General features: G+C 35.8%; 1 protein-coding gene across 7 annotated transcripts in view; it reads right to left on the reverse strand.

Annotated features, from left to right (window-relative positions):
- TOR1AIP1 (torsin 1A interacting protein 1) overlaps positions 1 to 14,713 on the reverse strand; it is a 43,397-nt gene that overhangs the window by 16,650 nt on the left and 12,034 nt on the right. For all 7 annotated transcript variants that reach the window (XM_043485036.1, XM_043485039.1, XM_043485035.1 and 4 more), the window contains one exon: positions 346 to 387. In XM_043485036.1, coding sequence (XP_043340971.1) covers positions 346 to 387 — 42 coding nt within the window. The remainder of the gene's footprint in view (positions 1 to 345; positions 388 to 14,713) is intronic.

Here is a 14,713-nt window from a genome sequence, read left to right on the forward strand (position 1 = left end):
CCACTAAATTTTACTGTACTATTCAAATATAAGATTTGGAAAACTGGTTACTTTAATACCATAATCAAAGGCTAGCACATGACAGAAATAGAAAATATTAGCTTTTCTTAAATTAATTTCAACAGACAAAAGATGCTTAAAATATACATAAAAGCCATTATCACACATTCTATCCTATTTTACCTGTCCATTTAACAGTTCAGATTTTAAGCATGAATATTTTTTTCCTGAAGAAAAAGGCCTTTTTTTCTGTCCTCTCTCTTAAATACCTACCAAAATTGCTTCTACTCTTAACAACAACAAAAAGATTTAGAATATACTGCATGGTATTTTAAGAGAAAATACCTTCTTCCAAGATATTGACCTTCTGTTGGACACTGGCAGCTTCTAGAAAAGAAAAGCATACATGTTGTATATAACATCATAAGCCAAAGTTCAGGAATAAATAAGAATATTTAATTTAGGAAAGTGAATATTATATCACACCAATTAAACTTTTTTCCCCTTGTTAAATCATAAAAAAGAAAGGATTATTTCCCTTTACACTATTTCAGGAATAAATGTGCTACAAACTAGAATCAGAAAGACTTTATCTTCAGTGAGAGGTCTATTTGTATTATAAAATGTAACCTGTGTTTGTAGAAAATGTGAAGCTCTATGTTGATAAATAGAGTCCCTTAGGTTGGTAAATAGGTTTACTGTATTCTCTTTCTCATTATCTGCTAGATTTCCCATACTCCTTTGAAAAAGTCAACCCCCAAGAGGAGCTGAAAAACCAGTGTTTTAATGCATTGGTGTATCTAAAAAGATTGTAAGAAAGGTAAAGAAACACTCCTAGTTCCAGCAGGTCCACATACACCCTTATTCTCAAGAGTCAGAGAATTTGGACAAAGATAAATGAGTAAAATGTGTCAAAGAAATGCAGTATTTTCACATGGGCTATTCTGATTTTTTGGGGGTTTTTCTGGCCGCGTCACTTGGCTGGTGGTATCTTAGTTCCCCAATCAGGGACTGAAGCTGGGCCCTTGGCATGGAAGAGCAGAGTCCCAACCACTGGACCACCAGGGAATTTCCTGTTTTTTTTTTTTAATAAAGGAAGATATATCCAAATGTAAGCATTGCACAATTGGGCTAAAATATTGCTGAATGATCATATGAGAAGAGAAATGAACCAGACTGTTCCCACAAAAATGAAAATTTGTTTCCTTTCAGATCTTCCTCTGTTGATTGTAACTCCTATTTGCTTTTCAAAAGAAAAAAGAATTGTATTATAGAAGGCAACTACCAACCCATCGTACTATGAATGTGGAAATACTTTTAAAAAATCAGTTTAATTAGACTGGTATAACATCAATACTAGCCAAGCTACTTTTACTTAATAGTGGCAAGTGCAAATCAGCATTTGACATTTTTGCTATAAAAAAAATTAACTCTGAGAAAATTGCTAATAATACTATGCAATTCTTTCTTTGAGTTTCCCTGGTTGCTCAGCTGGTAAAGAATCTGCCCGCAATGCAGCAGACTCAGATTCGACTCCTGGGTCAAGAAGGTCTCCTGGAGAAGTGTTAGGCTATCCACCCCAGTATTCTTATGCTTTCCTGGTGGTCAGAGGTGAAGAATCTACCTGCAGTGTGGGAGACTTGAGTTCAATCCCTGGGTCAGGAAGATCCCCTCAAGGAGGGCATGGCAACCCATTCCAGTATTCTTGCCTGAGAATCATGGACAGAGGAGCCTAATGGGCTACAGTCCATGGGGTTGCAGAGAGTAGGACACGACTCAGCACAGCACAGCATAGGATTCTTTCTTTAGAAAGACTATCTTTTCATTTTATCTTCTCTTTCCCAAGCAGAAACCTGGCAAGTCAAATTTGTCTTACCGCTATTCTATTAAAACGTTAATATTTCCACTCACATTAAAAGGTATTGCCCTCTTTTTGAAATTTTATTTTCTAAATTCATAACCATTAACAGTACTTCTTTTTTATACAGCAGTTTTGCTTTATTCATTTATGCAACTATTTACAAAGCATGCAAACAAAAAAATTTTAAGAGCCAATGGTCATGTCTTAGTTATTTTAATAATAGTAAGTCCTTAATATCTTCATGTTGCTAGTTTTCAAAAAACTTCATGTGTTAATCTGATTCCCATAACATCATAAGAGAACACTATCATAGGTAAGGCTCAAAGACATCAAGTGCCTTGTCTAAGGGTGTCAAGACTAACAAGTGACCAAAAAGGACTTGAATAGACTCTTCTCATTTTGAGTCTACTATTCTCCCACTACATCAGCTTTGTTCATAATAATAGCACATAGTAAGCACTCAGTAATTTAAATTTTTTTATTTTTAAATTAATTTTTTAAAGCCGTTTAAGATTCATGAAACTGGGTGAGGGACAGAGATTTCCCAATATGCTCCCTGCCTCTACACATGCATAGTCTTCCCCATTATCAACATTCCTATCACAGTGGTACATTTATTACAACTGATAAACCTATGCAGATACATCATAACCACCCAAAGACCATAATCTACATTACAGCTCGTTTTTTTATCAGTTCTATCTTGATGCTGCACCTTCTATGGATTTAGAAAAATGTACAATGACATGTATACCACCATTATGGTATTATACAGAGTATTTTCACTGTCCTAGAAAACTCCTGTGCCAGACTTATTCACTGCTCCCTCATCTCCTACCCTCACAACCCTTGGCAATCACTGATCTTTTTACTGTCTCAAGAGTTTTGCGTTTTCCAGGATGCCATATACAGTATGCAGCCTTTTCAGATTAGTTTCTTTCACTTAATAAGATACATTTAAGGTTCTTCCGTGTCTCTTCATGACTTGATAGTTCTTAACACATTATTATCCCATTGTTGGGATGTTTATTTAGCCATTCACCTATGGAAAAGATATCTTGGTTGCTTTTAAGTTTTGGCAATTATGAATAAAAGCTGCCACACACATGTGTACAGGTTTGTGTGTCGATCTAAGTTTTCAATTCCTTTGGGTAAATATCCAAGAGTGTGATTGCTGGGTTGCATACTAAGAGTATGTTTAGTTTTTTAAGAAACTATAAAACTAACCTTAAAGTGGACAACCCTGCATTCCCACCAGCAACAAATAGGAGTTCCTGTTGCTACACATTCATATCAGCATTTGGTGTTGTTAGTGTATAGTGATATCTCATTGTTTTCAACTGCATTTCCCTGATGACATACAATGGAGAGAATCTTTACGTATGTTTATTTGCCATCTAACTTCTTTGGTGAGGTATCTGTTATGGCCTTTGAGCCATTTTTAAATTAAGTTGTTTTCTTATTGCTGAGTTTTGAGAGTTATTTGTATATTTTGGATAACAGTACTTTCTCAAATATATCATTTGCAAATTTTTGCTTCCAATCTATGGTTTACCTTCTCATTCCCTTGACACTGTCTTCTGCTGAGCAGAAGTTTTTAATCCTAACAAAATTTGGCCTATTATTTCTCTCATGGATTCTGCTTTTGGTTTTTACCTAAGAAGGCATCACCAAACTCAAGATCATCTAGGTTTTCTTCTATGTAATCTACAAGTTTTATAGCTTTGTGCTTACATGTGGGTCTGTGATCTATTTTGAGTTAATTTTTGTGACAGGTGTTAAGGTCTATGTACAGATTCTTTTTTTTCATGTAGATGTCCAGTTGATTTCAGTATCATCTGTTGAGAAGACTCTCTGTTCCATTATATTGCCTTCACTCCTTTGTCAAAGATCAGTTGACTATATATGCCTCTACCTATGGGCTCTGTCCTCTACTCCAGTGATATATTTGTTTATTCTTTTGACAATACCACATTGTCTCAGTTATGTAGCTTTAGGTTTAGTTTAGCTTGCAGTTCTGTCCTATTTTATTCTTCCAATATTCTGTTAGTTACTCGGGGTCCTTTGTTCCTCCACAGAAACTTTAGGATCAATTTGTTGATGTCCATGAGTTAACTTGCTGGGATTTGGTTCAGTGTTGCATTGAATCTACTGATTAAGTTGGGAAGAAACGACATCTTGACAATATTGGGTCCTCCTATCCATAAACATGGAATATCTCCCCATTTACTTAGTAATTCTTTTATTTTACTCACCAAGTTTTGTAGATTTTTTTAAATATAGTTCTTGTATATATTTTGTTGGATTTATATATAAGTATTACATTGTATGATATGCTAATGGTAATTATATTGTTTTTATTTTAAAATATCTTGTTCATTGCTGGTATGTAAGAAATTGCTTGATTTTTGTGTATTAACCTTGTATCCTACAAACTTGCATAACTGCTTGTAAGTGCCAGGAGGTTTTCAGTCCATTCTTTTGGATTTTCTACATAGACAGTCATATCATCTGTGAATAAAGACAGTTTTAGTTCTTCCTTCTCAATCTCTGTACCTTTTATTTCCTTTTCTCTTACTGCATTAGCTAGAACTTCCAGCCTGATGTTTAAAAGTGGTGAGCAAGGTCATCTTCGCCTTGTACCTGAGGTTAGTACAGAAGGTTCCAATTCCTTCCCATTATACACGATGTTAGCTGTAGTTTCTGCAGATACTCTCTATCAAGTTGAGACAGTTTACCTCTATTCCTAATTGAGAATTTTTTTTATCATGAGTGGGTGTTGGACTCTATCAAATGCTTTTTCCTGCATCTATTGATAGTATTGTATGATTTTTCTTTACTCTGTTACTGTGATGGATTATATGAGTTGATTTTCAAATGTTAAATCAGGCTTTGAACACCTGGGATAAATCCTATTTGGTTGTAGTGTATTCTTCTTGTACTTTTAGTGTCTGTGTTCATGAGAAATATTAGTCTGTAGCTTATAAAACATTTTCAAATATTTAAGTAACACTGATCTATAAGTTTCATGTATACAGCATTACATATCTACATCTATATACCCTACAATGTGCTCACAAATCAAATATTTGATCTCCCTTTACCTACTTCCCCTTCCCTACTGTTCTTTCCCTTTTGATAATCAATACTTTGTTCTCTATATCTACATGCTTACTTTTGTTTGGTTTGTTCATTTAAATATTAGCTTTTTATATTCTACATATGAATGAAATCATATGTATGTCTTTCTCTGACTTATCTTCCTTAGCATCACGCCCTCAAGATCCATACACATCATCACAAATGGCAAAATGCCATATTTTTATTATTGAGTAATATTCCACTGTATATATATGTGTATGTCTGTGTGTGTGTGTGTGTATATATATATATATACACCACATCTTCTTTATCCATTTATCTGTTGATAGGCACTTGGGTTGTTTTCATATCTTGAATACTGTAAGTAATGCTGTGATGATCACAGAGCTAAGTGGCAATGCAGATATCACTTCAGATTAGTATCTTCATATTCTCTGGATAAATGCCCAGGAGTGGGATAGCTGGATCATACGGTAGTTCTATTCTTAATTTTTTGAGGAATTTTCATACAGTCTTTCAGTCACTGTATCAGCTTACATTTCCACCAATAATGTATGAAGAGTCCCTTTTTTCCACATCCTTGCCAACGCTTGCTTTATCTTTCCTTTTTTGAGAATTCTGACATGTGGGAGGTGATATCTCACTGTGATTTTGATTTGCATTTCCTTAATAATCAGTTATGAACATTTTTTCATGAATCTGTTAGCCATCTGTATGTCTCTTAGAAAAAAACATCTATTCAGCTTCTCTGTCCAATTTTTAACCAGGTTGTTTAGGGTTTTTTAATTTTTGAATTGTATGAGATCTTCATATATTTTGGACATTAACCCCATATTTGATATACACTTTGCAAATACTTTCTCCGATTCAGTAAGTTATTCTTTCATTCTCTTGATGGTTTCCTTTGCTGTGCAGAGATTTTTTTGTTTGATGTAATCTCACTTGTTAAATTTTGCGTTTGTTTCATCATTTACCCAATAGTTGTTCAGTTTCCATATTGTGACTTTTCAAGTTTTCTTCTTGTAGTTGATTTCCAGTTTCATTCCACACTGTGATCAGAGAGGATGCATATGATTTCAATCTTCTTAAACTTCCTGAGACTTGTTTTATGCCGCAACATATTGTCTATCCTTGAGAAATCTGTGTTCACTTAAGAAGAAAGCATATTATGCTGCATTTGGGTGGAATGTTCTTTAAAAATCTATCAAAGCAATCTGGTCTAATGTTTAAGGTCAGTGTTTCCTTGCTGACTTTCATCTGAAAGATCTACTCACTGATGAAAGTGAGGTGTTAAAACGCCCTACTATTATGTTGTTGTCACTTTCTCCCTTTAGGTCTGCTAACAATTGCTTTAATATACTTTGGTGTGCCTATGTTAGATGCAAATATGATAATCATTGTAGTGTCTTCTTGATGGGTTGTCTCATTACTATATACTGCTCATTTTTACATCTTGCTACCTTTTTTGGCTTGAAGTCTATTTTTCCAGATATGAGTATGGAGACACCAGCTTTCTTTTGGCTGCTATTTGCTTCATGTATTATCTTCCATGCCTTTACTTCTAGCCTGTGTTTGTCTTTAGAGCTGAGGTCTAGAGGCAACATGTACTTGTTTTTCAGCCCATCCAGCCACTCTGTCTTTTGACTGGTGAGTACAATCCATTTATATTTATGCTGATTATTGGTAGATACGGACAGTACTACTATTAAATCAATTTTTTTTTTTTTCTGGTTGATCTATGTCTTCATTGTTTCTCCTTGCATTTCTGTTGCCATTTTGGTTTGGTGATTTTCTAAGATATTTTCCACAGGTTCCTCTCATGTTTTGTGTCTCTGCTTAATGGTTATCCTAAGTTTTGTATGAAATATCTCAGTTAAAATAGTCCATTTTCTGCTGATAGCATCTTATCTTCATTCATCTATACAAGTTCTGTCCTTTTCCTCTTCTTCTATGTTTTTGTTGTCTTAAATTATCCCTTTTTAAGTTGTGAGTTTGTTATCAAAGTGAGATAGCTCTATTTATTATTCTTTTTTCTCCCTTTAATCTTCATGAGATAATAGATGGTTTAAAAACCTTTTTTGATAGACAGTTGTAATTTTCTGGCTCTACTTATCACCTTGTTCAAAGTTTTGCACATTTTGGCCACTTTGTTTCTGGTTGAAGAGCCCCTTTCAATATATTTTGCAAAGCATGTTGATGAACTCCTTCAGTTTTTGTCTGGGAGAGTCTTTTTCTCCTTCATGTCTGAATGGTAACTTTGGTGGATAGAGTATTCTTGGGTGACAGTTTCTATTTTTCAGTATTTTGAAAATGTCATTCTATTCCTTCCTGGCCTGTAGGGTTTCTGCTGAGAAATTCACCAATAGGCTGATACAGGTTCCTTTGTAGGTCACCATTTTTTCCCTGGCTGCCTTTAAAATACTGTCATTCAGTTTTGAGTATTTAGGGCTCCTTCATTTTTTTTTTTTTTTTTGACATGGAAAAGGTCTTAGTTTATTCTTTCATGAAAAATCTGCACAAGCACCACAGATACAGTCACTGCAGAATCTTTACTCCTGTTAAACATCTTATTTCTCTTTTCTCATCTACTTGTATTATTTCTAGATTTCTATCTACAAGTCACTACCTCTCTCTTCATTACTTTGACATTACTTTGCTGACAAAGGTCTGTCTAGTCAAAGCTGTGGTTTTTCCAGTTGTCATGTATGGATGTGAGAACCAGATTATAAAGAAAGCTGAGCGCTGAAGAATTGATGCTTTGGAACTGTGGTGTTGGGGAAGACTCTTGAGAGTCCCTTGGACTGCAAGGCAATCAAAGCAGTTAATCCTAAAGGAAATCAGTCCTGAAAATTCTTTGGAAGGACTGATGCTGAAGCTGAAACTCTAATACTTTGGCCACCTGATGTGAAGAACTGACTCATTTGAAAAGACCCTGATGCTGGGGAAGATTGAGGGCAGGAGGAGAAGTGGACGGCAGAGGATGAGGTGGTTGGATGGCATCATCGACATGATGGACATGAGTTTGAGCAAGTTCCTGGAGCTGGTGATGGACAGGGAGGCCTGGCGTGCTGCAGTCCATGGGGTTGCAAAGAGTCGGACACGACTGAGCGACTGGACCGAACTCTCTTCATGTGGCCTGCTCTCATTCTAATGAATTCTTCATCTTATTTATTGTGTTCTTCAGCTCCAGAATTTTAGAATTTTAGTATCTTGGTAAGGTATTCTTTCTGCCCATTAGTTTTATCGCTGAGCTCATTAAGCTGAGTTTTATTATATCTTTGAATATCTCTGAGTATTATATCTTTATTACATCTTTGAGTATCTTCATGATAAGTTTGTAATTCTCTAACAGTCAGATTACAATATTTCATGACTTTTTGTTTCTGGACAACTGCCATTTTCTTTTTGTGGTATACTGTTACTGTGGTTCTTCCTGTTGCTTGATGATGAACTTGTTCCTCTGTCAGCGCATTTGATATTAAATGACAGGTTAGAAGTTAGACTCCTTTGTTTTCCAGCTGGTGGCACTATCACGTGAGTTTTGTTTTTCTTACCTAAGCTGCCACTGGTTACATCTGTCTGAATGGCATTTCATAGACTCTACCTTCTCTCTAAGAGGTGTGACTGTGCCTTTGCTGTAGTTTTTTTCTGCCACCAGGGTCACAGCTCCTTGCTTGTGCTATAGCCTTTGTCATCACCAGGATGGTGGGCTCTTTCCTTTCCTTGCATCTGGGATCCCCTGAGACACAAGCTCCACCATGGGGGAAGACGACGGAGGGGGCAGAGGGACTGGAGTCACACAGGCAACTCTACCTTGTCTGTTACAAGGTTTGCAGGCTCTGCCACTGTGAATGGGGGGTGATGTGGATGCGGGCACCTCAGTGGCTGTTGATTTGCAGTCCCAGGCCCCACTGCTGCCATCGACCAGTTACTTGTGGCCTTGGGTGTTGGTCTGGTCAGTTCGTTCAAATCATGTGTATAGCCTTTCTTGCTGTTTCTGAGTTCTTTGTCTCTGGGCTCTGCTGTTTCCATCAAAGGACCCCAATTGCAGCCCCGTTTCCACTATTACCACAGTTCCTCTTCCATTAAGTGTTACAATTCACCCACCTGTAGATGCACAGATGTGTGGAATTCTCCAGCATCCTGTTGCTTTGAGCAGAGACACCTTTGTTAAGCTGTGAATTATTCACTGGTTATACAGTGAAGGAGAGCGACAAAGGTAGATGTTTCACACTGCTATGTTTCTGACACTGGTGGCCTATAGTTTTTCTAATGTTTTTGTCTGGTTTTGGTATCAGCATAATGCTGGCCTCACAGAATGAATTAGAAAGTATTTCCTCTGCTTCCATCCTCCAAGAGATTGTAAAGAATTGGCATAATTTCTTCCTTAAATGTTTGAAAGAATTCACTAAGAAACTCACTTGGGCCTCATGCTTTCTATTTTGGAAGGTTATTAATTGTTGATTCAATTTATCTAAGAGATATAGAGCTATTCGGATCACCTATTTCATTTTGAGTGAGTTTTGGCAGATTATATCTTTCAAGGAATCAGTTACATCTCATCTAGGTTATCAAATTGGTGGGCATAAAGTTGTTCATAATATTCCCAGGTTATCCTTTTAATTTCCATAGGATATACAGTGTCCCCTCTTTAATTCTTGACATTAGTAACTTGCATCCTACCTTTTATCCCCCTCCATTTTTTTCCTTCTTTCCTTTTTTCTTAGTTAACTTGGGCAGAAGCTTCACCTTTGAAGGTGAAGGTACAATATTCCAGGCTGGTGGGTTTTTTTCTTTGAACACTTTAAATCTTTTACTCCAATCTCTTCTTGCTTGCATGCTTTCTGAGATGTGAGATGCAATTCTGACCTTTATTCCTTTACAGGTCATGTGTTGTCTTCCTCAGGCTTTGTTTAGGTTTCTTTTTTTTTTTCATTTGATATACCCAAGTGTATTTTTATTTTTTGGCATTTATCTTTCTTGGTGTTTGTGAGATTACTGGATCTGAGTTTAGTGTTTGACATTTATTTGGGAAATTCTTAAGTCATTACTGGGCTTCCCAGGTGGCTCAAGTGGTAAAGAATCCACCTGCCAAGGCAGGAGATGCAGTAGATGCAGGCTCAATCCCATGGATCAGGAAGATGCCCTAGAGGAAGAAATGGCAACCCACTCGAGTATTCTTGCCAAAATCCCAAGGACAGAGAAGCCTGGCAGGCTATAGTTCATGGGGTAGCAAAGAGTCAGATGCAACTGAGCACACATGCACACAGTCATTTATATTTCAAACATTTCCTCTGTTCCTTTCTTCTCTTTCTGTTATTCACAGTATGCATACATTTATCTTTTGTAGCTGTCGCACAGTCTAGGATATTCTGTATTATTTAGTCATTGTTCTCATTGCTTTTTGGTTTTCAAGGATTCTGTTTTTTAAATTGAGATATAATTGATATTTAACATTGTGTTATGTGTAAGGTATACAATGTGTTGATTTGCTACATTTATATATTCCTGTATGATTATCATCATAGCACTAGCTAATAAATCATGTCATATATCATTTCTTTGAGAATTCTATTGATATTCTATTGCTAGAGAGCTTAAACCATATCCAGTCCAACAACTCCCATCAAAATTCTTCATTTCTGTTACAATGTTTTTTATCTGCAGCATTTCTTTTTGATTCTTTCTTAGGATTTCTACTTCTTTGCTGACATTGTTCATCTGTTCTGGCATGCAGTCTACTTTATCCATTAGAGTCTGTAGCATATTTGTTTTAAATCAAATCATAGTTGATTTTAAATCATTTAAAATTTGATTTAAAATCATTTGATTTTAAATTTAAATCATTTGATTTTAAATCAAATCATAGTTTAAGTCAAATCATAAATTAAATCATAGTTGTTTTAAATTCCTGATGTGATAATTCTAACATCCATGCCATATCTGGTTGATATTGCTCTATCTTTTCAAACTGCTCTTTTGCACTTTGTCATGTTTTGTAATTTTTTTCTTGATGTACTGGCTAAAAAGAATACTGCTGTAAATAGGTCTTTAGTAAAGTGGTGGTAAGGTGTTGGGAGGGGCAGTATCCTGGGAGAACTGAAGTATCTCACAGCTCTAGGTGTCCATTTTTTAGTAAGCTTATGCCTCAAGACCATGAACTTCACAACAGTTCAAAATTTTCCCCCTTCCTGTTTATGTGGAATAGAACGCTCAAAATGGTCTGGAGTTGGGTATTTCCCATCTCTCAAGTCAGCTGGGCTTTGATACAGTAGATTCAGTTCAGTTCAGTCGTATCCGACTCTTTGCGACCCTATGAACCGCAGCACACCAGGCCTCTCTGTCCATCACCAACTCCCGGAGTCCACCCAAACCCATGTCCATTGAGTCGGTGATGCCATCCAACCATCTCATCCTCTGTCGTCCCCTTCTCCACCTGCCCTCAATCTTTCCCAGCATCAGGGTCTTTTCCAATGAGTCAGCTCTTCACATGAGGTGGCCAAAGTATTGGAGTTTCAGCTTCAGCATCAGTCCTTCTAATGAACACCCAGGACTGATCTCCTTTAGGATGGACTGGTTGGATCTCCTTGCAGTTCAAGGGATTCTCAAGAGTCTTCTCCAACACCACAGTTCAAAAGCATCAATTCTTCTGTGCTCAGCTTTCTTCAGAGTCCAACTCTCACATCCAGACATGACCACTGGAAAAACCATAGCCTTAACTAGACGGATAGGCTCCAGTTAACTAGATTTCCTTGAGGGCTTGTCTTGTTAAGAGGAACAGAATACCCTGGCATGTTTCAAAATGCTGCCTTTCTCCCTTTACCTTGCAGAAGTCTGAAGGGATTTTTTTTTTTTTTTTTTAATGTGAGCCTGGCTGAGCCTCTGGAGGTAAATATCGCAACACAGTAGGGGCCTGCCTTAGATTGGGTCCTCTTGAAATTTTTAAACTCTTCAGACTTGTCCACACAGAACATCCAACAATTCATTAACTGCAGTTCAGGTATTCCTATCCAGCACTACCTCCCGCAGAGGCTTCTACTTGTGAGTCTTGGCTCCAGCAAGCTATGACTTCCTGTATTTGCCCATTTCTCCAACTTTGGGGACAGTGATTTGACCTGTGTCATTTCCTCTCTTATGGATCTAAGAAGAGTTGCTGACTTTTCAGTTGTCAGTTTTTGACTTGTTATTAGGCTCAAGTGGTGACTTCCAAGTTCCTTACACATGGAACCTTTTTAAAAAGTCTCCCTCAATAATTTTTTGAGTAAATGAATGAATGGGGGGAAAGCTGAAAAGTGAATTCTTTCTAAAATAAGAGGTTCCAACAATACCTAAATGTAACACAGTAGCTTTGCTAAAATCACATTTATATTAGGGCATTATGTTTTATATAGTTCAGAAATTATTTGTTGTAGCAAAATTTAAGGCTGAACTGATTTTTGAATCTGTATGTATGGAAGGAAAAGTATGTTGAAAATTTATATTCATTCACCAAACTATCAGAAAAAACAAATAGTACAGTAATCCCTCTTTTTTCATCCTGATATAATGTATTTGCACAATACTTCTGCAAATCTATGTCAACTGTCTAGAGCAAATTACCTAATAATCAATCCTTCCTATACCAGGCTGCCTACAATTCAATCTCCCTTTTTTCTGTTTATGTTAGTTATGTCAATTAGTTTTAATTAGCATGAGGGAGGATTTAGAAGTATTTTTAAATCAGCTTCTATAAGGGAGTTCTGCACTTACTTTTAATACTTTTAATATGAAGTATTAAATAAATCATGGATTTAATCTATTTTTGAACACTTTTAAGACTTTTAATATAGGGTCTAAAAATCCTTTCTTAGAATTCCATGTTCCTAACAGTAAATATTTATCAGCACTATATAAAACATAAATAATAATTTGTCAAGCAAGGCTATCATAGTAACATCACTAAGAACAAAAAACAGTATTATTTTGTGCCTTATAATCCAGCAGTATTTTATGAATTAAGACAACTTAAATAATAATACATTTTATATAGTTGACAAGTACTCTTCATTGTTAATAGGCTTTTGTCCTGGTTGTATACACATTTTAAAACATAGTTCTCACCCTAGAAACCAGCTGAAAATGTCATTCTGAAAATCATTTACCATAAGATAGTTCAAGGAGCCACAGTTAATATGAGTGTTGTTTCTAACGTAAAGGAGTTTCTCATATTGCCTGAATTCTAAATGTAAAAAGAGTAACATTTTATTACAAGACAAACTGTAGTATTTATAACTCTCCTCATTTTGCCTGTTCTGCATCCTTCAAAATTCTAACGCCATCGCCATTAAACCTTCCTGACCTCTTCCACAGAGTAGGGCTCTTCTCTACCATATACATATACCACTATTTTAATACTTATAACAATTTTTTTACCCAAGCTGCAAAGAATGTATAGATAAATATCCAAATACAATCTGATGATGAATCAGCAGTATCTATGACTATATAGCTTTTAATTTCATTTCCCTCTTTTGTCATTTAGCTTCCTTTATTCTAAACTTCTTGGCTGCTACATAGGGGAAGTTAAAACATTAAAAAAATTTTTTTTTAAAAAAAAGTACCACTCTTTCCTACACATATGCGAAAACTTTCAAGACATTAAAATTCTATTTGGAGCAATAATACTCTAACCAAAAAAAGGTTATTTTTAAAAAAATTACAAAGGCTTTGGCTTTTAGACAAATGGCAATAATTAAATGTGCTATTAAGGAGGTGTCACTTTTCTAACAATTTCAACCAATTAGGGAAAGGTACTTTCAGAAGTCTAAGGTCTTTCTGTTTGTTATAAAACACAGATCACTTAAAACCACCTCCTCTGGTGGACATCATCCATTATCTGTATCACTTTCAGTTCACTTTCTTTTGTCTGGTCACGGTTTTTAAGAAAAATACAAAGTCCCAGTATATTTCTACTATAGCCTTTCTTATTCCAAGAGATTTATGGAATGTGCTGGTGTGAGGCGTGAAGGGTATTCAAGGAAATACAAACTTCGTAATTGTGTTGTGTCTGGGGACAAAGGCACGAAGATTCAAAAGTGAGACGATCATGCTTTTTCAAAGAGAAGATAGGAGACACTGTATCTCCTTTTTGTGTTGTCAGTAAAACCTAGTGTGGAATGTTCAATCTGTGTGTGGACATAAATCTATGTCCAGGCAGTTATTTAACTCTCTGAATTTATTCTTAGAACAACGGATAATTTAGGTGATTTGCTGTCTTTAAGTCTGCCATTAATGTAATTAGAGGTGAGTAAACTTTCTCCATCAAGAGCCAAATAGTAAATATTTTAGGCTTCACTAGCCACATAAGGTCTCTGTCATATGCATATTTATATTTATTTATATACAAATATATACTTATTCCACAAAATGTAAAAATTTTTGTTAGCTTACAGGCTGTATAAAAACAAGACCACAGGTCAGATTTTACTCAGAGGCTGTACTCTGGGGATCCCCACTATAGATACCTTTAAGAAAGGTACCTTTTAAGACTATTCAATGCCAATCATGCTTTGGAGAACAAGAGAGTGAGGCAGCAAGAAGAAGAGAATAAAGAATAGTCTGGAAATATCACAAACGTTCAAGCTCCATGAACAGCCATTTTATACATTTCAAGATTTACTAGCATTACTGGTAATTACTAATAAATTACATTGGGGAAAAAAAAAGGGTGTCATTCTTTATTGATCTCACAGAAATTTCCTTTAAGTTGGA

This window comes from Cervus canadensis, chromosome 13 (genome assembly GCF_019320065.1).
Source record: "Cervus canadensis isolate Bull #8, Minnesota chromosome 13, ASM1932006v1, whole genome shotgun sequence".
Taxonomy (NCBI): Eukaryota; Metazoa; Chordata; class Mammalia; order Artiodactyla; family Cervidae; genus Cervus; species Cervus canadensis.